The sequence below is a fragment of the Phalacrocorax carbo genome, chromosome 1 (assembly GCF_963921805.1).
Source record: "Phalacrocorax carbo chromosome 1, bPhaCar2.1, whole genome shotgun sequence".
NCBI classification, from domain to species: Eukaryota; Metazoa; Chordata; class Aves; order Suliformes; family Phalacrocoracidae; genus Phalacrocorax; species Phalacrocorax carbo.
In genome coordinates this window covers 95694730-95719729 of record NC_087513.1, presented here as the reverse complement: position 1 = coordinate 95719729, position 25000 = coordinate 95694730, and the positions used below count along the sequence as shown (strand labels likewise).

At 42.7% G+C, this 25000-nt stretch overlaps 1 protein-coding gene across 3 annotated transcripts in view; it reads right to left on the bottom strand.

The window, feature by feature from the left end:
- The window catches only part of ALCAM (activated leukocyte cell adhesion molecule), a 120539-nt gene extending 97730 nt beyond the window's left edge, over positions 1 to 22809 (bottom strand). For all 3 annotated transcript variants that reach the window (XM_064467841.1, XM_064467831.1, XM_064467847.1), the window contains exon 1: positions 22089 to 22809. In XM_064467841.1, coding sequence (XP_064323911.1) covers positions 22089 to 22794 — 706 coding nt within the window. In that variant the 5' untranslated portion in view covers positions 22795 to 22809. The remainder of the gene's footprint in view (positions 1 to 22088) is intronic.
- Positions 22810 to 25000: the final 2191 nt, after the last annotated feature.

Sequence of the window (25000 nt, the reverse complement as noted above, 5' to 3'; positions counted from 1 at the left end):
CTGAAGGGCAAAACCAAAACAAATGCTCACAGGAACACAAGAGCAAGAGCAAAGTACAGCAATCAATCTTGCACAAACATACCAAGCTTTCATAGTCAACAAGACATTTTCTTGAATGTATTAGAGCAGGCTATTCAGCCCTAAGCACTAAAAACCTAACGGAGAACTTTGATGCCAGACTGGAAGAGACAGAAACAATTGTATTCGTTTATAGTCATTTTGCATGTACAGTATACCAGTACAGAACTTCACTAGTTTAATGTTTTAATAAAGAAGTGACACACGAAACATGCAAAGTGGATATTGGGCCACAGTGATCTCAGTGGTGGAGTTGCTACCTTACAATGGGACAGAATTAGTTTGCCACATTAGAAATTCTCAGTGACTTCCCTGTTTATTTAGCATGCTTAATAATAATAAATAGTATATACAAAGAAGCCCCACTATTTGCAATGGTGAAACTTAACTGTCATGTTGCATGAGTTATTCCACTGCGAGGATTCACACTGCAACAAAAACTAAATACTTCCCAAGATCAGTGGAAGAAATTAAGACAAAGATAAGCTCTTACTGGGACTTAAAAAAACCAAAGCAAGCAAGCAAAACCTCAGCAGGCAAGGTGATTTGATTTCAGCTGACAGAAGCTACACATCACCTAACGTCCACTAAGGACATCACTGCCTACAATAAACAAGCCCTGCAATTTGACATCAAAGTAGTTTTGAAAGAACAGTACATTACATGAAGAAACCACTATTTTTCTTGCCTTTCTGAAGTTTTACAATGACTACCAAAGGGACATGAGAGACTCTAGTCCTAGTCAAAGAAAAAAATAAACACCACCACCACCAAAAAATCTCCCCCCAAAACCTGTTTTACTGGTGTAGACAACTTAATTGGAAGAGCTCCTAAAGTGACCTTCCAAGCGATGAAGTGTAATTAGGATGCCCCACTTTCACAGCATGTAAATGAATTAAAGCAAGAGAAGGTACTGGACAGCTTCCTTAGTGCTTAAAACGCCCAAAGGTGTTTTTGAAACCGGCTGTGAAGGGACATATAGTCCATCTTGGAAAAAATTCTCTTAAGAGGACGATTCAAGAGCACACAATTAGCTAGACACTGTGCCTCCTGAGAGAAGCCTAATGCGCCTCTTCATTACCTTGCCTGATGAGGCAAGGCTGTAAGAGAGCTGTACTGAAACGGGGGAACAAGAGCAGGATTGTCAGGGACTGGGAGGGGAGAAAGGGAAGGGAGGAAAGGAAGAAACAGTCAGGCATCAGTTTCCTCGAACTGTGGAAAAGAGCAGAAAGTCTGAGGCACAGGAATGCTTTTATGGAGAAGTGCCTTCAAAGCAGCAGATCCAACCTTGGCAACAAGTCACTCAGTAGGAAGAAGAAAGACTCAGGATGTCGAGAGACCATGCTGGTGCAGAAACCACTGCTATGCAGTGGTATGCTCTGCTTCGTCAAGTTCCAGTTCAAAACATCATCTAACTTGTATTTTCAACACAAAAATGCAGACAGCAACAGTAAAGTATAAGTAGTATCAGGCACGCAGGAAGTAAGTCACACACTATATGAAATTACAGTGATCAGGCGTCCACGCATACCACTGTGTTTTTCCCCTCCTTAAAAAGTTTCTACTGTACAGTAATGGACACGGGACAGTTTCATTAATATGGCATGAACACATCCGCTTCAAAGGCTGTGGAGGTTCTAGATGAAGAGCACAGAGAAGACAGTTTCTTTGTATGCATGTCTTGCTATTAGCATACAAAAACACCAGTTCAAACATATTCTTATCCCACAAAATCTAGCCATTGGACAACAGCAGGTAACAGCTTGGATAATGGCCCTGCCTCCCACCCCATACACTTAGGTACATTACTCTCAGGAGGAAAAAAAACCTCCAGGTGAAACTACATCTCTTTTCCTCCAGTCATTTTCTTGCAACAGATCCCTATTACACATCTACAGGTAGCTGACACTACTCCTGTACAGATAAATCAAAAAGAAATCATCCACAATTAGCTTTTGATTTGATCAAAAGTAGGTTTTGACTCTGTGATACCTTTCAAGTGAAAACAGAGGTGCAACACCTAAACCTCTGAAAATAAAGCAACTTCTTCACTATTTACCTGGTAGAGCTCTTGATCCTAAGTATGTAGTTTTTTTCCATCTGTCATTCTGATTTTGCTATGCTATGAAAACATTCAAGCACAAATCAGGCAAATGGGTCAGGGAGTTCAACAATAACACAGAGATTAGAGGTTAAATTTCTATGGTATAACTTACTACTTTTTTACTTCCTGGTTCCAACTTGCCTTTCTACAATGACATCAACTTCACCATGACTGAAAAAGTGACCCTATGCTGAATGAAAATTTCAAGATTACAATAATACCTGCATTTCCATTATAATTACTTATAACACATTGGGGCTTTTGAGTGTAAAATAGGTTTCCTTCCCCTACAAAGATTATTTCTCCCTCAATTGCACCTTCTCTCCTTATATCTATTTCAAATTTATTATAGCAGCAATGATCTGAAAAGTATTTTGAGTCAAACTGTCAACATTAGACCATAATCACATTTTTCTTGGCCACCAGCTAGTTAGTTTCTTTGCTTTTAATATTCTGAGAAAGGTAGGTGTACCTGTGTCTATTTTATAAACCTATGGAAAAATCAAATAGAGTATGAGAAGAAACAAAACTCGAAAAAAACCCTACATATTTTAATGCCTGTTAGAACATTAATGTCAAAATAAATTGAAAGCTTGGAAAAAAAAATATATAAATCAGCAATCAAAGCAGGTTTTATTGAATTGTCCTTGTAAGGTGCATGACTGCCTTCCTAAGCAGTTTAGTTGGATATTCAGTTGTCTGTAAAGCATCTTTCATCACTCTGTCCCATACAAGTTACCTCACATCCCAAAGGAAGGACAAGAAAAGAAGGCACCTGCAGAAGTACATGCTAATCTTAGGCCTCAGTTTATGAAATTCTCTAGAGAGACCTTGTTTTCTTTGCATTTCAACTTGTGCAGCTTTGGAGGAAGATAGCAAAACAAAGAATTAGCCACATAGTAACATGAGAGAGTTTAAAAACACAGTCAGTATGCTTAAATCCACACTGAAAGTTTAAAAAACTTCTGTGTTTCCTTAGTGAGACATAAAAAAAACCCAGAGACGGCAGTGTTTGGATCATCATCTTTATATTGCTCTCTTCTAACCTGTATTCTGAAAAAATGAATTGCCAGCAAAATGCTTTTTGTCACCGATTTTTAAATTTAAAAAATACTTTTGTAACCGATCATCAGGACAAATTTATAATGAAAAATGGGCTTTAATAATATTCAGTACACACAGAATCACAAGGGCTTATTGGTAATAAAAGCCTTAATTACAGACTCAATTATTGATAGACATAAATGAAGTACAGTTATATCATTTTTATTAGCTGTGCAAAATATAAACTAGAAAGCAAAGAAACCATTCCTGGGCTTTATTACCTAATGCCAGTAAGAGATTTAGATTTTTGTTTATTTATTTATTTATGAAAAAGAGTTCTACAACAGCCCTCATTCCCTCTTTCACCCTTCCCTTAGCTTTTCCAACTCCATCCCACCTGTCCTTTCATCCAGTAACAGAAACCTTCACAGGCTCCTTAGTTTTTTTCATTCTGCCACTTTAGATGATGACAAGAACAGGTTCCATCGAGTTTTTTACCTGGCCAGAAGTGAGCCAGCTGGTTACTGCTCCCCCAGCCCACCCCTACAGCAGGGCTGCTTCAGGTGCAGCAGCAGCTTTTGCTAGTGGGACAACCCCAACTGACCAGGACAAGGAGGTGATGGTGGTGCTGAACCGCAGTAAAATCCAAAAGCCTCCTCTAATCTCTACAAAATGTAGAGCTGACTCATGTCCTGCTGTCCACACAGGACTTTGAGAAAGAGTCTTGTAAGTCTCCAACCACTTCTGTACAGCTCAGGCACCTCTGAGCTGATGTTCAACAAAGCAGCAGCAAAACTAGAAGGTAAACCGTCTCACTGACAATGCAGCTGGGCAGCACCTCCATTTATTAACTGCTAGCACAGCCGTTCACTCACACAGCTACCATTGTACCACACCAAATGCTGTGCTCACTCAAGGATCCTTGCACAGCTCCAAGCAGCTCTTACCACCCCAGAAAACCACTGCCAGAAGAAAACTTGCCCTACCCTGTAATCCCCTGCTCACTGAAGAGTTTGTTAAACAATCAATGTGATCTGGACTCCCTGACATAATTTGTGCAGAAAGTTGGGGCAACTTGAGAAGACTTGCGCAATCCTGGAGAACAGAGGAAAAACAGCCCCACTAAATATAGATATTGAAACCTGAAAGCGTTGAGCCGCTCAGGCTAGCAGAGGCTGCTATTCTTAGCATTGCTTCCAGTTAAATAAAGATTTCTGGTTAAATAAAGATATCGAGTGTACCTTGAAAATGCTTTCATTTTCATTGCTGCTGCAATCTGCAGCCGGTAGTCAAGTTTCCCAGTGAGGACCTGGGAAGCAAAAGACAACACCAGTCTACAAGCTTAGAAAGACTGATCGTTGCCACAGAGATTCAAATAAATGTTATCCGTAAGTTCTAAAAACAGAGGAGCAGTCAGGCCACTTTAATATGTCAGTTAAAAAAATATATATGATCATAGGAGACAGAAAATGCAGTTAATGAGAACCTGACTAGTGGCAACAAAAGGCTCTGAAAAATAGGAGGGCAAAATACACTGTGATTCAGAGACTAACTGGTCTACAAAAGCTAGCCTTCGACAAGAAATAACAAATAGTTAGGGTAAATAACTAGAAATTAACACAGAGCAAGAATTTCTTTCTTAAAAACAAGCAAAAAACTCAGATACAGTAAGCAGTTTCAATGGAGTTTACAGTGCTCATGGGGAAATGAGAGGTACAAGACCAGCAATTTCATAAAAAATTAATTTTACCCTAAGAAAAATAACTGAGAAATAAAAATAAATTAAACGTCCTACTGGTAAAAAATGCCTGCCTTTGTGGTCTGGCTAGCAGAGCAACTTGATCCAACCATTTTTGATGGCTGAAGTGCCAGATATTAGGAACTTTAAAGAACTTAGGATTACACTGCACACAAGATTTTTTAAAAAAATACTTCAGTGAAAGAAGTGACACAGAGCTGTGCAACTCTGACACGATATGCTGCCATCCAACACAAAAGCAACAGAAACAAAGCCTGCAGAAGCCTCCAGAAATACAATCACAGAAGAGAGGCAATAAGCAAACAGCAATGCTAGAACATTTGAACAAAAATAAAGGAGTGTCTGATAAGGTACTTCATGAATAGGAACATGAACGCTTACATATGAACAGTGAACGCTGCCTTGAGTGGGCTAGTAGGACTGGAAGATTGGAAATTTTTTGGCAGAATGCATTCATAGTCTGTCACCTGCAACAACTAACTTCTGCACTCAAAGAATTTTGGATCCCTGTTGAGAAAGTCAGAGGAAAATCAAAATAAAAAAGTTATCCTCCATTACTATTCCCCTTATCTGTAAATTCTGACCGATGATGTGGATAAACTAACCATGCAGGGATGTAAATCTCCTTTAAACCCAACAAAGCTGAAAGTAATCTATGCTTACAAGTGGGGGAAAAAAAAAGTGTTTGACTAATGAGGAAGTATACGCCATCATCTCTGCCACAGGATGAATGCAAATCGTGCTTAGAAATTGAAGGGCATGATCCTCATCTTTCACAAGCCAGTTTAAAAGACTTCAGGGAAGAGAAACATTTCTCTCTCATCTCCATAAAATGTAGTGTGCAGAAATACACTGAGATAATGTGTAGACATTTACTGAAAATTATTACAGCTTCTAACCTTTGCTAACAAGTTCCTGGGCTAGGTAATTGATTATAAAAATGAAGCTGCACTTACCATTTGCTAACTTCTGATAAGCAGCAGCTATATAATTGATTCTCATTTTCAGTATGCATCCAATTCCACTAATTTGAAAGTATGTATGTGAAACATTGGTATTTTATCTATAGTTCATCTGTTTCACTGCCTACTTCCCCCCTATGAATAAAGACTGAACTAAAATTGCCACAAAAAATGATACTGGTTACTTCAGTGGATTTGGTGTTATTACTGGGTAAATGACCCAAGGAAAAAAAGGATAGGCAAGGTTACCTTACCTAGTTTTAATACTGAATAGATAAAAGAAAAACCCTTAGTGCATAAGTCTATCTTTCTTAAACAGAAATCGAAAAGAAAAGAGCGCTACACCACCCCTCTTTCCTTCCCCAAAATCTGCAAGGCACCCCCACAGGCACACCTTTCCAAGTAAGTGGGCACTTTCCATATGGGACATGCAAAACCAAGCTGCATTGCTAGCTTACACCAGCAGCCTCTGAAGGACGGGTATGAGGGGAAAATTCCAGAGTTACTTGGTCTAAGGTAAAACATTACTTCAAAAGTCACAAATCTGTACAAACAGGTACATGACCAAAATAATTCTGCAGGCAAAGGCTCTACAGGAGATGGGAAAGTCCCGTCATGAAGGCTATAATCTTCTTTTGACTGTTGAAAGCAAAACTGCAAATAAACTTTTCCCCAGTGTAAGAAAGAACATAAAAGGAACTACTTTTCTGGGAGGAAATCTAGGAGTCAGAAACAATCATTAGTCATTGTCTCGATGATACAGATAGATGTCCACCTCTGCACCACCTTTCTATGACTTTCTCTCAGAAGACACACAAAAAACATTCCAGCTTTTATTTTTCCAACTTATTTTCTTAAAAGTTGTCTTCTTTCCCTTCTCATTTCTTCTTGTTTCAACGTCTGTTCTCATTTTTCTCCATGTGCTTATGGAAAAATAAGAGACAACTCCTTTAACACATCTCCTCTATTGAACAACAGCAACAGCAAGACTCTACCCAACCTCCATTTTCTCCTTCAACACCTGCAAAAGAACTATAATCTCTGAAGCATAGTTTGGTAGACAAATTCTGATTAATTAGCTGTATCAGAATAGCCTGCTAATATAAACACAGCTTGCATCAGCATGCGTATTCCTGCCAGCATAACAAACAGCTCTCCCTCCTTCCTCTCCCTTGCTTTGCTTTTGACAGTGCAATCTGCTCACGTAACCACATCTATGCTAGCACCTGGCCTAGGATACAAGCATCAAGGAAACATACATATATTCTTGAGCAATGTGATCCTCTAATAAAATACTCCCTTTAAAGTCTGTAAAATAATTAGCCCTGATTATTCTACCTGATACCTTATCTGATGTGTTTCCTCTCCAAATCTTCACAAAACACCCAAAGCTTGTGTTTAATGACCCATAGGGAGAAAAAAGCAGCATCCTTCTCTCCTCTACATAGTCTCCTGCTGGCCCAGAGCACAAGACTCTCCACGTGGTCACTCATACAAACAGGTCAAGGCAAAGGACTCTGAATCCTCATCACGTTCACTTCTGAAGGACTCTGACTTACTTCACAATTTACAGCTGATCACTTTTCTCCATGCCTTAATTATTCTTAGACTGGGAATTCTGCAATCAAACAACTCCAAGGTGTTGTTTGAGATGACAGATGAGCTTGTGATTAGAAGATTCATGTTGTCATGCTATTATAGGCATGATTACAGCAAGGCAAAAAAATATTTGTTTAACCCTGTTCAGATCTTCACTCCAATTCTTTCTTTAGCCTGAGCACAAGTTCAGCCAGAAAGCACTACGCCTAAAAAAAATTTAAAAAATTAAATCAATCTTCCACTGACATGTCTGTCTACTGCAAAGAGAACAGAGAACTAAACTAGTGTTTAGTAACTCCTGCTTTCTCACAGTAAACTTTCTAAAGGTCTTGCTTCCTATCACAATTTTATGCACTGTGACCCAAGAATTTACAAGTTTCCACTTATGTCAAGACATTTTTTTAATGATATAAGTCTCTCTTTGATAGTTGTGGTGATCTTTCCTACACTTCATCAGTCTTCCCAGTCTAATGAAAATGGATTTCCAGTTGGAACAACCTAAATGGTTATTATTCATGGTAATCTAACAAAATTTGCTTCACTGAAAGTTAAAACAGAAAAAAAAAAATACAAGTTCAAATTAAAACTATTCTGGGAGTTTCTTTTAAATAGCAATAACAATATAGCAGTACAATATCTCATTGCAAAGTGGGACACAAACAACATATGAATGGGACCATAGCTAAATTAGACTACACTGCAAAATAAACAAGTAATCATCACAAGATTTGATAGCCATGCATTTAAACATACCCTAATCTCAAAGCTAATAAGAAGGCATAACTATAAAAATAGATCTCTCATGGTAAGTCTCATAAAAGTCTCAAAACTGCAAATCCGCTCTAAAGGATTTCCTCACATTTTAATTAACAATCATAAAAATATTGTGATGAGATAATCTCAGTTTATATAGAAGCATTTTCTCCATTTAAAGTTATACTCAAGAAAGCTTAGTAAGCTGCATATTCCCTGCTGACAGCCACAAAAAAAAAATATATGAGAAAGGATATATTTGAAAAAAACATGTGTGTGCAATTTAAAAAAGGAGACTTAAAAAGTCAGCTGAAGAGGTGAACTTGCATTGTACTCAGGAAGACTGAACTAGATCAACTCCCTACCTAAATAGTTTCTCTGCAAGCCGTGCTAGCCAGGGATCCTCTGCAAGGAACAGAAAAATGCTGCAACTCACAGACAGTATCCAGCATCCTAACAGCCTCCACACCACCGCTTACAGCCTACCATGTCCTCCTGGGCTACCTCTAACCTAAAAATTAGGTCCTCAATATATTTAAATATGTGAATAATTTTGAAGCTGGGTGTTCAAACACACACTGATCGTGGCCCAAAACTATTGCACTAGCTTAATTTCTGGATTTTTGCAACCTAGCACAATTGCTGTTGTAGGTTTACAGCATCTGCTCCCCACCTCAGTCAGACACAGCATGAAAAGGCTCAGACTAGAAAATATGGTTGACAGTTGCAATTTCAGCAGCAGTGGGTCATATAGCTATATTTATTACGGCATTCATATTAGACAAGTAATGTTACATTTCTTTGGAACTGGTAAAAAAAGCACTGTAAGAGTATGGGCTGCTTCGTTCCAGAGACAAGGGTTTCTTGACCATCTTGAATGACCACAGCGTAAGGTACATGTTACTCCAGAGAACATCTGATGGCTCAACAGGGTAGAGCCGGACGTTTAGGCCACCCAGCAATTATGCTCGGCACAGGACACCCTTTCCCTGACACATTACCTCATACACCAAGCCTCTTATGAGGACTAGAGAAAACATTCAGGGTTCCCACCCCACCCATGAGCGCAGGCCACGTAAGCCCACAGCAGGAGCACTTCAGCTTTGCAAAATCCCTCTGGGGAAGCAGATGTCTTCCTGAGGCAGGAAGTAACACTGAATTGTATGACTGACAAGAGGGGAACATAAAGAGCAGAGTATAGTGGCGTGGCAGTACACGGTCTTGGCCAAAGGGGACGGCCTGCTAATTACAGCAGGTGAAAGGAAAGGGAAGAGGCAGGGTAATTGCCAAACCCAGGAGAGCGCATGGTGATACAGACAGGGAAAAACAGGCACTGCGTGTCTTGAAATTGGGTCTTGCCCTGCTCTCTGGTGTCTTTTCTCCCTGCTTCTACTCCTCTCCCTCAAAATACACCTAGCAAGGGTTCTCCTTAATCCCACCATTTTCCAGAAAGCTTTCTGTTCTCCCTCCACAACTTGTTTCACTTGCAAGCAAAAATCCAGCTGCTCTTTCTGCACAGATGGCTTACCTCCTCCATCCAGATTTCTGCCCCCACAGGCCTTTTGGCCACAGAAGGAAATGAGGCACCACACTCTGGGCTCTGCACAGCTGTGGCCGGGGCCCTTGGCTTCCTCCCCCCTGCCACCACCCGCCCGCTCTCCAACCCCCAGGCTCTCTACTGCTAATGCCACTTCCCTCTACCTCTTCAGGGGCAGATCCAAAAGCTGGGCTCCCCTCAGGTTCAGCTGACTGTTCTCTGGAAGCTCACACCCACAAGATGTGCAAGTCTCACGCATGCCAGCTACAGCTCCTCCTGGCCATCAAAATGGCTACCCATCCTGTCCAGGCAGCATTCTTCTACAGGCCTTCCCAAATGACATTTCATCCTTTCCGGTCGCTGTTGCAAAGACCACTTTCCATGATTTTTCCATATTATTTCTTTTCACAGGCTTTAGGGGTATACCTGATTTAATACTCTGAAAGGAGGCTACTTGCCTTTTATTTGTGTATGCCACTCCCTGCAGAGATGCTGATTCGTGTCTTTGGCCCAATCATCAATTACTGACAGCAAACTTCTCAGCTGGTTCATATGTGCTCCACTCAAAAATGTTTGCTTACAGAGCAGTGGGAGAAAAACCTTTAAATACAAAGCCAATCCCTCTTCCTTTTCACATTAATATACCCTGTCAAAGATTCAAAGTGCTGCTCTTGCAGTTCTAAATACTCTAGCTTTCCTTAATTGTTCTCACCTCTAATGCCTTTGCTCTCCAGAACCTACAGCTCATAAAGACATATAATAGTCAATGACACAGTGAAGTTTAGCAAACCATATGCTAGCAAAAAATATTTTCTATTTCTCAGCCTGAAATGTTCCCAATGATCTTTTGATGTTCAAGTGCAGTTTATAAATCAAAACCACCTCTATTATGTTGTTTTGTTTTCTTTAAACCAAAGATCTTACACTTTTTTTCCTTAAACATCAGATGCTGAAGGAATAAAAATCAGCAGGTAAGAACGTCAATATTCCATTTTGTATCTTTTTCCCTTTCCTATGATTTTGTAAAGATAAGTTCAGACTCCCCCCCAACAAAATGGCAGAAAAGCAGCAGCTTTTTCACGTTCATCTCAAGTGAGAGGCATGCTTAATCTGCATGCCAACTCACTTCACAAAATTTTAGACCTCCACCCATTTGTCTCATCAGCAGAGGAGATCACACCTGGTGATACACAAAACACAGCCCCTAGAAGCCATAGTTAAAACCCACACAAGGGCTCAGTCCCAGGGCTAAATCATGCAGCCACTGATGCTCCTCAGCTGCAGCAGTAGCTGCTGGTGCTGGCCGACACTGCCAGGCTGCCTTGAGAGTCACTAAACACTCACCCTAGACCTTTCCTGCAACAGAGGGAAGAAATACCATCTGAGAGAATCACTGCTGCTCCAAGTCCTGGCAAGAGTTGCCTGAGCTTTCTGAACCCGGACATGTGCTGTTCAGGTTCAGATCACATGGCAATTCTCACTCTCCAAGCCTTGCAGGGAAGAGTTTGGCTACCCCAACACAGGGAGAGCTCTTTAACGTACAATTTATCTGGTACATCTGCAAATATAATTTGCACAAGGTTAAGCATTGCAGATTCACAAACAGCATGTTGGTAATAGCAATTACCAAGGATGTGCATCTACTGCAAAAGTAGCCCGTATAAAACTTACTAGACTTGGAGTTGCAACTAAAGTACTACCAAGCAGGCAAAGGTCACAAAACATTCACTATGTTTGAAATGTAGCTCAAGCAAATGCCACAATGCCACAAGAAACACAAAACTAAAATAGTTTTTTCACCACTGAAGTACCAGAGTTTAGGTTAGACGACTCAAATCCTCTTAAATGAAATGCATGCTGTGGTACTTCCACCCTAGCTTAACAGCCCAGGAGCACTGACACGTTAAAGGGGAAGAGTGGCTCTCCCAAACCACTGTCAGTCCCAATTCACAACAGTTTCCTTCTGTCTACAAACATCACTGTTTGAAAAGCCTGGCATACAGTCCCACTTATGCCAGAGACTACTGATCACTTTCCTCTTTCATTACATGATACTAAGAACACTCAAACAAACAACAACAAAAATCCCAACCCCAACCTTTACCCCACACCCAGTCCTCAGCCTTCCCTGAGCAGAGGGAATAAAAAAAAACTTTGAGTTTTCTTCCTTTAAAGTTGTTATTGAGGAAGATAATGGGAAACTGCTGAGCTGAGCATCTTATAGCAGATGTAAGATTCAGGTCTTAACCTCTCGCCTGGAATTAATGCAAGCCTGGATAAAACTTTTGTTTTTCTACTACCTACACTTCCCTCCTTTCCTAAGGATAGATTAATGGTCCACCCTAAAGAAAGAAAGAAAAAAAACCAAAACACCAAAAACCTCATCCAGACTTTATGAAACATTTTAGCAAGAAAAATAAAGATTTTCATTGCAATACTCCTCTTAAAGCTTCTATTACCATTTTCAATTAGCAGGGTCCCTCAAGTTTTATGTAGAGTTTACTACACTGTCACAGAATTTGCAGACTGTGAGCCACCAACCTCCTTCTATGGTTACGAAAAAAGTCTGTGCTGTACAGTATGTCCAAGAAAGTAACAAATATTTATTCTATTGCACAAAGAAAGCCTCTTCACAAGGAGTCACGGTCCTCAGCACACTCAGCGTTTTGCTCTTTCACGCTTAGATGAAAAGCTTCTCAGAACAATCATTGCTCTTTGCAGATGACAACACCTCGAAGGAAGACTAGCAACCAGTCAAACAGCAAGAAAAAGCAAGCTATTTGAGGCTTTTGTGAATTAGAATCCACACCTAAGAGAAGGCACCCCACCATACCAAGAGGGGTAGGTTTTTATACATACTTACACAAAACTTCCAAAAACGAAGCTTATACGCAGCCCTCAGGAGTAACCATATATAAAACAATAATTCAAGAAACAGCTTAAAAGCACTACTTCTGCCTAGAAAAATTAACAAGCTTTTGGGCTGAACCATCAACTTCAGTCTTTGAAACTACTCCCACATCTAATAAAACTGGACTGTGGATTCCAGCTAAAAACAATTCACCTGCCTCTCCTCCCCTGTGTGCAGATATCATCCCTCACAACACCCGGCTTCTTTCTGGATAAAGCTTCTGGCAGCTCACACTCACCCATTCAGCATTCATTAAAGAAACACACTGTGTTATTCATTCCTCTATGCCCTGTGCTGCTGATGCAATGGAAAGAGCCGAAGATCATGAGCATACCAAGCACGCTGAAGCCCATCTTCTGTACTCACATATGGGCATAATGATTAAAAAGTGACCCCCAGAGTGCTTTGCACACCATTCAGAGCAGGAGGAAAAAAATCATAAAAAAAAAAATCAATATTCCTAAAGTAAGCAGATACTTCTCTGCAGCAGTTCAGAGGGTAAGCATATCCCCAGCAAAAAGAGGGAATTTTTCATGCTTGGGAGGAATACAGACTCTTCCCTTTCCCTCTCACACAGTGGAAAGGAAGCTGCCACCACAGACACTACAGGTGACCACCACAGAGAGTTTTTGACCTCTGGCACTCGAGCTGCGTGCTGTCCAAGAGTAACTACAAACCTGCCCTCACCAAGCTGTGCTGCCACAGTGGCTGCAGCAGTGCTCCGAGTCCCTGGCTGTGGGACAAGGACAGCCAGGAGGCTCTGGAGAGCCTAACGCTGCCAGCGTGCCCTGACACCCAGCTACAGCCCCACTCCCATGACAAGAGCTCTGAAATAACACAAGCCACATTCCCCCCACTCCTATCCCTTTGGCTCTCAGGCAGACATGATTCATCTCTTACGGCCCTTTGATATACCAACATTTTGATACATAGGCCAGAATGTCTGCCTTTCCTGGTCTTATAGCAGCTTCCTTGTGGCTGCAGACACCAAGGCTTACAGCTCTTTTGAGATAAAGGATGAACCTTCTTTCTAACAAAGCAGGCATGCACTCTGTTAAGATGCATAGAAGATGCCACATAAATTCAGTGAATCTAAACTAAAACATGGTTAACCTGCTTCTTCTGCATCCCTGGTTATCACCTTTGCAACATGCCACTTATTCTCTACTATGTCAGAAGCTTTAGACTCCTCCCCCTGCCGCCCCCAGAAGCTGTGCAGAAGTTTTAGATTTAACACTGCAGGGTACTTAAAGTGATAAGCAATGACAAGAAATGACCTGCAGACACAACTGAGTCTGGATGAAATACCAGAACCTGACCCTTACCAAACCTGCAGCTGAACTTTCAGAAGCCCCGCTCCAACATCAGAGGTTCACGTAGTCACTTAGGAATTTGCTGCTATGGGGCACCACACATTAACTGCCGTTAAACCTTTAGGGTAAAGGTTATACTAAGGACTTAAACTTCAAAGCTAAGACAGAACCTGTTGCATCATTCAACAGTAACGTGATGAGCAAGGTCAGTCTAAACTGTGGAACAGTTACCTCTCCAAAAGGGCAAAGCCCTGTTACAGAAGCCATGTCAAGAGCTAAACTACTAGGGCAAAACATTTTCTGGAAATTCAAATTATTTAACAAAAAGCGCACTTATAGTGGCAAAAAAAAAGATGCAAAAATGTAAATTTATGCAACAGTGAAGTCACTGTCATTATTTACTTATATACTGGTGACTGTTTCAAACTGTAGAACTGCCTGCACAGCAAGCTCTGCCTAACTAAGCATTCTTGTCTGCGCAGAAACACAACAGTAGAAAATGTAATTCACTCATATAAACTGGAAGTTGGTAGAACATTCATAATACCGACTTTTTTGTTGCTTCTCTGAGTAGGTAGGGTTCAAGGTTAACAATAAGTTGTGCAGTAGTTTGAGAACCAAGGAGTAGTTAACCAAACTTGACAAAAGTCTCGGTCATTAATTCAAGTTGGAAAAATTATCTCCTTGCTAACCTTTCAAGCTGTCAAATGTTAAGATGCAAATGTTTTGATTTACGTCACCAGTTGTCAGCACACCACTTTGTTGGCAGTGTCAGAAACTTTCAACTTCCCCAATTTGAGAAAGCAAATCCCATAATGCTGTGTCAATGAGTGACTTTTAAGATAATACTTACCCTACCGTCTTCTCTATGTGCAAGCACTTGTTATGCAATTTGTCGTGCAGTATCAAGAATGAAGGAATCGATTCAGAATCATTCTCTCTTCTGAAGTTACATGGCTACACTGAAGTTCCCCAAATCCTGCCTAAATATTCCACTTTGCTAAATGCATGCTGGTTTCTACATTTCATGAAAAAAAATCCCATGCCAAAATGGAGTAATACCTAGGCTACTACTCTAGATAATGAACAACAAAATAATTCAAAAACTGCTCTTAAAGAACTGCATCATCTCACAAGTGACTTTAAAACCTCACACTTGCATTCAACTATCCATTTTTTAAGCCCAGTTCAAACTGGGTACTCTCTGTAAGCTACCCAGTTACAGAGCCTTATGTGAACATTTACCATTCCACCCCACAGATAAAACTGCATCAACCTTCTCTTGTTTTAATAAAATATGAGCCTTAGCAATTCTTCCTGGTCAGCATGATAAAGTCACTCCACTCAACAGCAAGTTCTCAAAAAATAAGTTGTTCCACTTTCTAAAGAAAACCCCAAAAACTCAAATAAACCACAACAAAAACTTGAAATATGTCAGTCGTATAAAATGGCACATTTAGCTCTAGCTGTACACAAGCTACCTCTGTTTTGTTATCCAATATCTATGGTTATTCATGCTAGTTAAACTGAAAAGTTAGGAAGAAAGTATGTAACTTCAGCAGCAAGTCAAGGATTTGTCTGATTGAAGACTGAAGCCGACTTGGAGGTGACTCAATTTAAAGGATTATTTTTTTTTTCAAGAAAGAGCTGGTCCTTAATGGGGCTTCATAACTAGCAGCAAAATAGTCTGATGAGAAATAATATTTTTAAAAGTAAAGGATCCAATAAAAATATGAAGTCCTAGGTTTGCAGAACAGTTATCAGCTTTATGTATGTACCTGTTTCTGTATTAGAGACATGGAATGGGTTAAAAGCATACCAGCACATTCCTAAGCTGGCTTTCTTTTATAGTAGCTCAGAATCCAGACTCTGTTTACAGAACAGCACACACGGTCCAGTTTTCCTTCATGATGCTAAAAGAACTTACTGAAAAAATATTTTTTGTTAAATAAAGGTCATACTTAATACATCTTATTGGAAGTGTTTGAGCTTTCTCTCACCACAACAGCCTGTCTAGTACAATCATTCCCTTATCCTGTTTGTACCCTATTTCATGCAACACCATTCCTGGCCCATTTCACCCCCAGAAAATACCCTCTTTTTATTCTTTTTGTATTTTTCTGTGAAGCCCCTTCCAGACAAGGAAAGGTTATTTAAAAACCTGGTTCTGTAACATATCCGTTTAAAACACACGCAATGCCTTGCTGCAAAAGAGAAGTATCTCTAATTGAGTCATCTTTTTGAGTTTGCCTATTACGCGATTTGGATTCGTCCTTCCTTCTCCTTCATGCAACAGGAAGCCTGCGATGAATGTAAGATGCTTTCAGAAACAAAGCCTGGCACCACAGAACATGGCTAAGTAGTGAAGACTTTTAGCATAACTTTCAAGCTGAAGCCAGAGGTCTGGGAAAAGCAGACGTGCTGCTTCTAACAGTAAGGTTGCGGAGCTCCCTCTATTGAATTAGCTGCCAGTATCTCTTCAAGTTTAAAACATGCCAACTATGGTCAAAGTCAGTGTTGTCTTAAAAACCCAAAACTTTCCAGCCCAGACAGCTGCTCCACACCCGTCAGGCACAGTGTATAAGCGCGCTAGCCATGGGAAGGGGACAACCGCCACGCACTGCTTCTGACACATGCTGAAACATCACCAACCTGCCAGGGCTCCAGCCCAGGGCATTTCTGCTGCCCATGAGACCCAAGGAAATTTTTAAAATTTCACTGACATTTGAGCGCTTTCCCTCAGGAGCAAAATTGCTGTGACCCACACCGACGCTTAACAATGCCAGGAGAAGCTACGGATGGGACTACCACACCACAAAACACAACGCGTGAATGCGGTTCAAGCATTTGAAGTTTTTCTTCACCATAAGGGGTTAACTATACACAGTACAACTTAATTGAAAACAGATTATATGGATATATAGACTGCCGAAACACTCATTAAATCACAAATGCACTTTTTGCTTGTTATCAAGGGAACAGCTTAGTACTTCCATTGCTATTGAAAGCACTTCAAATGCTTTCTAGCCAAACGTTACAGAACTGTTCTAACCCCCGATAACCTCTAAAAATCATACCCTAAAGCTGTAGGCGCTCTCTCTCACTCTCTCCACTGTTTTATCACTTTTTCCCTTTTTTTACCCCTCAAAAGAGGCGTATTTCTTATCAACAACAAAAATACCAGCTCAGTAGAAGCAGCAGATGTTTTAATAAGTAAATATTTATTTGCCTTTCTGGAGACCTATACACACGATAAGAAAAGCAATTTAATCTTACGCTAGGCAGATATTCCTCTAAAGAGCTGCCGCTTTAGAGGGGTAGATTAACATCCACTGGGGTAGCACCGACTGCAATTCAACCCACCTACAATAAAACACACTGGGGAAGAAGAAAAATAAAACAAAATCAGAAGAGTAAAAAAAGAAGAAATTTGATCCAATCACTGCCAGTAGGGGATTGTCAGCATACTAGTTGAACTGCAGTCTCCTCTCTAAAAGATGAGGCTCATTTTCAAGCATATTAAAGACAGGAATGTACAGCCTCCTTTAATATTCATCCTGTTCTTATTAAAGAAAAGCTACCAAGATAAAGAATGTGTAGGTCAAAGCCTTGTCTGCAGGGAAGATAACGCTCAACAATTTCAAATCAAGGGGAGTTGTTAATGTTCAGTTTTTCCTGGAAAAAAATCACGTTCTGCTTGAGTCAGTTCTAATTATCACCCTACAGCATTTACAGTTCTTGAAGATTCTCTCATTTGAGCATTGGTGCATGGAAGCATAACTATTTTTCTTGAAAGCAGAGGAACTCAAGAGGAATCAGCACGTTGCAACAGGTCCTCAATTCTCTTACAAGTACGGCCTTGCAGTTTACATGCATTTTTAATAAAAAAAAATGATTGCATTACCAGAAGAAAAATCTATACACTAGCCAACCCAGAGGAACCTTCAGGAGCACTGAAGAGAGAGCGTGAAGATTATGGAGTTTAGATACAGTAGTATCTCTCAAAAACCGGTACGCCTAGCCCTGTATCAGGGTTTACAGAACTGAACAAGACCATGCTGAAAAGCCATACTATTAGCGATGTTAAACAGTTTCCACAGTCGTCATTGTAGTATAAAAAAACCAGACCTCCCACACGCGAAAGAGCAACGGAACAAGCACTGCAGACCAGCTCCTCTGTGGCCATCACGCTTACAGTCATGTACTGCAGGTCACAAAAAGGGGAAACTGAAGAGTGATGATGCAGTGTTAGGAGAGCCAGTTGCAAACTACAGCTCCTACAAACTCAGCAAATTCAGTCTCTCAACTGTTAATAGGCTTGAAGTATATACAGGTAGGCCTGGCTCCTCCATAGCTGGTTCCCTATTCTGCAATCTGCTTTTGTTTCACTCAGCCAGGCCAAAACCACTTCGAAAAAGGAAGTTCCTGGGGTAGGAACCTAAGGAAAGCCCATGGTGGTGTGACGTTGGTATGACCGGCAAACACGTTGAAGCTGTTGCCACTACAGTAATGTTCATTTTTATACGAGGTCTTTCTGCACCGTATGTAATCAGATGCAACATTATGGAAATCTGCAGCAAGCACTCTTACAGCTTAAGACCATAAACCACGCTACAGAAGTCAGATATTTGTAAGAAAATAGAGAAGATTGGTTTATCCTGATCACGCAGACATAATTTGCATTATGTAAAACACAATGCTATTTTCTTTATTTTCCCCTTCACGTGTCATCTCGCAAAAATATTTAGAGATTCTGTTCCCCGAAACCTTCTGCTGGAAAAAAGCCAACAAATAGCTTAACTCCTACTGCAAAGACAGCTGAAACTATTTACTCTGGGATTACACATTAGCATTCTAGGTTACTTTCAGGAAGAAGAATGAACTGTACTGTAAGGAAAGGTATTAGTCTTACACAGGTTGGAAAGCGGAAATAAGATATCTTGGAATTAAATATGACTTACGACAGAGATATTTATTTCATGAACAAAACAACATATATTTTCTCCAGTAAAAATCAATGGGCTGAAATTTCAGAGATTTACAGACCCGGATGATTTCTGTTGCTGCCGGCTGCCTTACGAGAAGTGCTAGAAACCCAACAGAGAAGGGGAAAGCACAAGAAGAAAAATAATTTATGTTGCAAGACTTTTCTAGCATATTCACAATGAAAAAAAGAAAAAAAAAAACTTTTTAAACATATCAAGCACTTCCCAAATGATTTAACAACTTATAGCTCACTGAAAATTGAGTCTGGCTTTGCTACCTGTGTATTGGACCACAGACACATAGCATATCAAAACATATATACATGGTGTAGTCGTTTCAGTGTCATGTGAATGAGAAGACTACATATTACAGCCTCCCTACCCTTACGCAATATAGCAATATGTCACAAGTCTTCAGTAATAAAACACAGTATGAGAGACCGAGCTGCTTAGTTATAACTCACCAGAAAGTGGGGGGAGGGAGAAGCTTTACAAAGGTCATGATTAGCTCCTGATTAAAAGCTGACTTCCTTTTCACATACAGTTACCTCCTCTAGAAAAGTATGAGATTTTAACTGGTGTTCTCATTTAGGCTGACCTAGCCTCCTAGTCCCACATGTCGACTTGGACCCCCTCCTTTTATTTTTTTTTTTAAAACAGCTATCTTCCTAGGCAGTTTATTCTGTGAAGAAAGAAACTCAGAATTTCTCATAGGGATCCCCAGTCAGCTTGAATATTGCTGGAGAGCTCTACACCTGACGCACATCGACTTTTAATATGCTTTTAATAGCTTATCTATTGCTTTCCATACACAAACCTGAGATGGAACTCCCAAAAGCCAAGCACCACGATAGAGTAATATACCCAGAATTTGTTGTAGATGATAGCAAATTACCTATCACCTAAAAGAGCTGAGATAGCAAGGAGAAAGAAATGTGAAGTATACAGTAATATCAAGATCTTTTTATAGATATTTTTATACCTCAGTATCTTTCATAGTCTGCAGAATAAAGTGAAAACTAGAGGCTTCAATCTTACATTAGGCATTCCAGGCATTTTCAGTACTGCAGGCAAAGTTTCTAAGCTAAGGTGGGGCTGGTTTCTCCCCACATCTATTTGCCTGCACTCTGCTGTTAGCCTGAGCTTCTCCTCAAGGGAGCAAGGAAGAAACAAAGAGCAGAAAAAACATAGGTAAATGATTTTACCTCCAACCTATCCAGATCATAAGTGGTCAAGTCCCATTTTTCTACGGACCTCCATCAAAGCAACCCTTGAGATGAAATATTTTATGATTTCAGGTTTCCTTCAATAGGAAAACTGTAAAGAGTCACACAATCAGCGAGATAATTTGGTATTTACTGGGATAAATCTCTCCACAGGGGCCAAGTCTTGCTTATGAGAAGCTGAGGCGTTTATCTCTCTGGATACTCCACACACCTTTAAGGTTTCATAAAATGAACAATCTTTCCTGAAGATTTTCCTACATCACAGAAACCAGTATTCTTTGTAAACTGCTGGTGAGACACCTCACCCCTGCAAGATGCAAGAATCATCTTGCAGTGATTATACACTTCATTTGCCAAAGCAAAAGCCCAGCAGAACAGCCAGGCACATTGCTGATGGTTCCGATACTGCTTTTGCTTCTGTTCGGAGCTTTTTTTACTATTCTAATTTAAATTAAAGCTTCGGCAGCCTTGCTTTATTGGTGTTGCTCGTTTTCTACTTAACTAAAGGCTTGAACAAAATAAACATAAATATATCGCCAGTGCAAAGGATCTGTTCTTCCGTTCCGATGAGAAGGTACTGCCTGTAAATGGTTAACTGGAAAGCACGTAACCAGGAGGCAGGGGCCAGGAGTGAAAACCCACCGACTCCACTTCTGCAAACCCTCCGCCGTTGCAAAGCCAGGCACTCGTAGGCAAAGCCGTTTCTTAAAGCAATACAAAATGTTACCACAGGCTGACGCTCTTTCTACAAGAATAATGAGCCGGTCTCCGCGTTGAATGCGGAACTCCTCACTTCACAGCTTCTCCCTCAGACTTCACTTTGACGCTCAATATTTACAAAATAAAGCCTACAAACACCTCATGGCCAAAATATTCCCGGAACAATTAAGAGTATTCGGCGCTCCCCGGCGCCTTCCCGCTTCCCCAAGGCCTCCAGAGGGCTTTTACCGGGTGGCGGGGGCGGGAAGAGACTTAGTTACCCACGCGAACCCGATCCGCCGGAGCAGCGTCACCCCACGCGGGGCTGCCACCAGGCGCGGGACCCGCGCTGCCCCCGCCGGCTGCCCGCGGCGGGGAGGCCGGCAGCGGGGCCGCCCCACGCCGCCCCCGGACAGCACCCCACGGCCGCCCCCCCCCACACACACACACCCACCCCCGGCCACCCACGCACCCACACCCCACCCCCCCGGCAAGGGCGAAAGCGGCGGGGCAGCCGCCGGCAGCCGGGCACCGCCACGGGCGGCACCGGAGCCGCCTGGGAGGGGAGAGGCGGCTGAACCGCCGAAGTTGGAGGCGGCGGTGGCGCGGCGACGTGCCGCTCCGCCTGGAAGTGAAAGGGACGCCGCGGCGAGCCGAGCCCCGGGTCTCCCTCCCGTGACAACGCCCCGGAGGGACCCCGCCGCCCCTTCCCACGGGGAAAGGCGGCGAGTCCGCCACCCCTCAGCCCCCCGCACCGCGGGGCACAGCCCTTGCCTCTCCCTCGGGAGAGGCGGCATCAGCCCGCCCCGCCGGTCGCCTTCCCCGGGGGCCGGCGGGGGTAGGAGGGGAGCAGCCCCCGGCCGCTCCCCGCCGAAGCGGAACGGGGGATGCGGAGGGCACCACCGGCCGGGGGCGACCGCCGGCGCACGGGCACGCCAAGACCCCGCGGTAGGTGTCGGAGCGCTCCGGTGGAGGGAGGGCGGCCCCGCCGGCAGCAGCGAGGGGCGGGCGGGAACCGCCACCTGCGGCCCCGGCCTCCCCTGCAAGCCAAGTTAGGCGCGGCCGGGACGGCGCGGTCGCGGTCGCCCCTTCCCGCGGGCGGGCGGGCGGGCGCTCACCCTGCGGCAGGCGGTGGGCTGCGAGCAGGAGGCAGAGCAGCAGCAGCAGCGGCGGGCGGCGGCGGCAGGAGGCGCAGGCGGCGGCGGCGGGGGGCTCCATCATCCCGCCTGCCCGCGGCGGGACCGGGAGGCAGCGGCGGAGCGGGGCGGCGCGCCCGCGGGGGGCTCTTCCCTCTGGCAGCGGAGCGGAGCGGAGCGGCGACTTCTCCCCCTTCCGAGGCCGGGCGGCGGCGGCGGCTGTCCCCCGGCGGCGGGAGGAGCGGTAACTTCCCGGGCGCGGGCGGCGGGGCGGCTGCTCTCCCTCTCGGCGCGCAGCGAGGAGCGACTCCGCACCGGAGCAGGTGGCGGCTTCCCTCTGGCAGCCGAGCGGCGCTCCAGGACTGGGAGCTGCGGCGGGAGAGGCGGAGCCGGGCGGCGGCGGCGGAGCTGGCCCGCCCCCGCCGTCCCACCACACGCCGCGCAGGCAGGCAGCGGGGCGGGGGGAAGCCCCGTGGGCAGCCCGGGCCGCCGCCCCGCCGGGACCCGCCGGCCCCCGCCTGGCCGGGGGATGGGGGCGCCCCTGCCCCGGGGCTCGCCGGGCGGGGCGCGGCGCCCTGGGAGCGAGGGGCCGCTGGGAGGGGGCCTGGGCGGCGGGGCGTGGGGTCAAGCCGACACGCACACACGCACACACACCGCCCCCCCGCACACACCCACCCCTCCTTGGCATCTGCCCCGTGCGTGGGCTTCTTTCCTGGTTCTGTGCTCAGGATGCGTGCTGGATGGCAGTCTTTCAAATCAAAAGCAAAAAAAAAAAAAAAAATTAGTTATAACAATGTCGTTTTGCGTTTAGAAACGTGATGGGTCCTGCGTTATCCTCTGCCTAGTCAAAATGAAAAAAATTTCAAAGATGATAACAATCGGATTAATCTGATTTAACTAATTTAGCAGAGGACTGGGTAAAGGGAAGGGAAGGGAGCTCACACAGTGGTCTTCGCTGCATGAAGAAATGCACTGAAGGGCAAAGGAGGATCATTCGGCACTTCTGGAAGTCGGCTGCCCTAAAGGTCAAAAAAATTCCTCCTCAAAGTAACGTAATCCAGAAACAGCACTTTCATGCACAGTGCTTTATTCTCTTCTGATTTCGGTCTGAGTAAGCAGGGCTGTTCTACAGAGAGGGAAATGCGCGCCCTGAAGTCACACAGCAAGTTTCTCGGCTGACAGTACAGCATGATCAACATGTAGCCCACGCTGTCATATGAAGTAAGGCTGATGCCCAAAATCTGAAACTATGAATAATGCACACCATGTCATCTCTCCAGAGGGACTTTCTAGTAGTGAAATCCAAAGTGTCAAGTGCTTTATCTTAACCACGTGACGATGTGGATTCTTAGATGGGAACTTCCCCAAAACCCCTGGAAATCAAAGACAAACTTAACCAGTCGGTTCTGCAAATATATTTGCTAGTCTCCAAACAATATTCACGATGACTAACAACTAACAACACTTAAACATTACCATGATTCAGTGTAGGTTTAGAAAAACACAGACTGTGTATCTTTTTCCTCATGTACTGCACTTGTTTTCTCTGAAGTGGGATAAGGATATTTCACTTCTAGAACTTTAAGTCTAAAGCATTGTCCTCAGTTCAAAACACCCTTCAGTTCTTCCACAGTATTATTATTATCATTAATATTATTATCGTTGTTGTTATTAATCTTTTTTACTGTGTAAGCGATGCTATGCAATCAATTTTAGAAATATTTTACTTTCTAAGCTTACTGCTCAGGAGAGCCCCGTCGTCCTTTGTTTTCTCAGCAGATTTCTCTTTATGGGCATACTACTGAGTTGATTCCAAAAAAATACTACTTTTAAGATCAATAATCTTTTTGTCTTCATGTTGAGGCTGATTAATATCTTCCATTTAGTGGGGTCTTTTTTCTTGCATGTTTAAAAGCAGTAAAGTACTCATTAGTAGGAATATTTAGTATTTTTATTGCTGTAGAGCCTGGAGACACCATCAAAATCTTGAGAGAGGTGTTGTATAGAATTGCATTGACATGACCTCCTAATCCAGTTTAAAGTTGTATTCCTACTATGTTTTTTTTAACTTCTAGTGGTTTTAAAAGTATGTGCTGGTTTTGCAAATGTGTTGGTGTTACAAATTAAGGCTACAAATTAAGGTTACAAATTAAGGGCCTAATCCTGCCTTCTTTATTGATACGGGCAAGCCTGTTGAAGCTAGTAGGATTGTGGCTGGGAGAAAAGACAGAAAAGTGGAACTCTAAAAATTATCTGAATGCGAACAAACATAGAAGAGGAAAGGGCCTATAGGCCAGAATTCACTGGTCCTCTTAGTATATATTTTGTTTTAAACATGACAATGGTAAGATCAATTTGTATAAATACAAATACAAGTAATGTAAGTAATGTAATAAGTAATGCCCGAGCACCTTCTTTTTAAAGCAGATGATTAACTGTTCCCTCATTTGCATCGGAATAATGAGTAGTATATATTTTCTGTCAGTGGGAGTGGGGATGAGGAAGTCTTCGTGAATGTCGCAAATAATTTCCAGTGGCGTGGTGCAGGGCCTAAAAGGTGAGTTGTAGGGCCATACATTTCAAACAGGCAAAACTTAGAGAGTCATTTTAAAATTTATGGTTAAGACAGTATTCAGAAATATTATTTGATGACTACTTTGCTCTCAGATCAATACTGAATGTGTTGTTTAAAGTCTGTAAGAAATACAAGAAATGAGGAAGATTACATTAAGGACATAATACCTACATCAGAAGTATGATTTGTTTAGGGTTTCCCTCACTCTGTTGTCATTTCTCTTCAAAGCTGCTTCTACCTTTCACTTGAAAGAAGCTCTTTGAATTCTGAGTAAATAGAAAACATCTCAAGCTCAGACTACTCAAATGTTTTGATAACT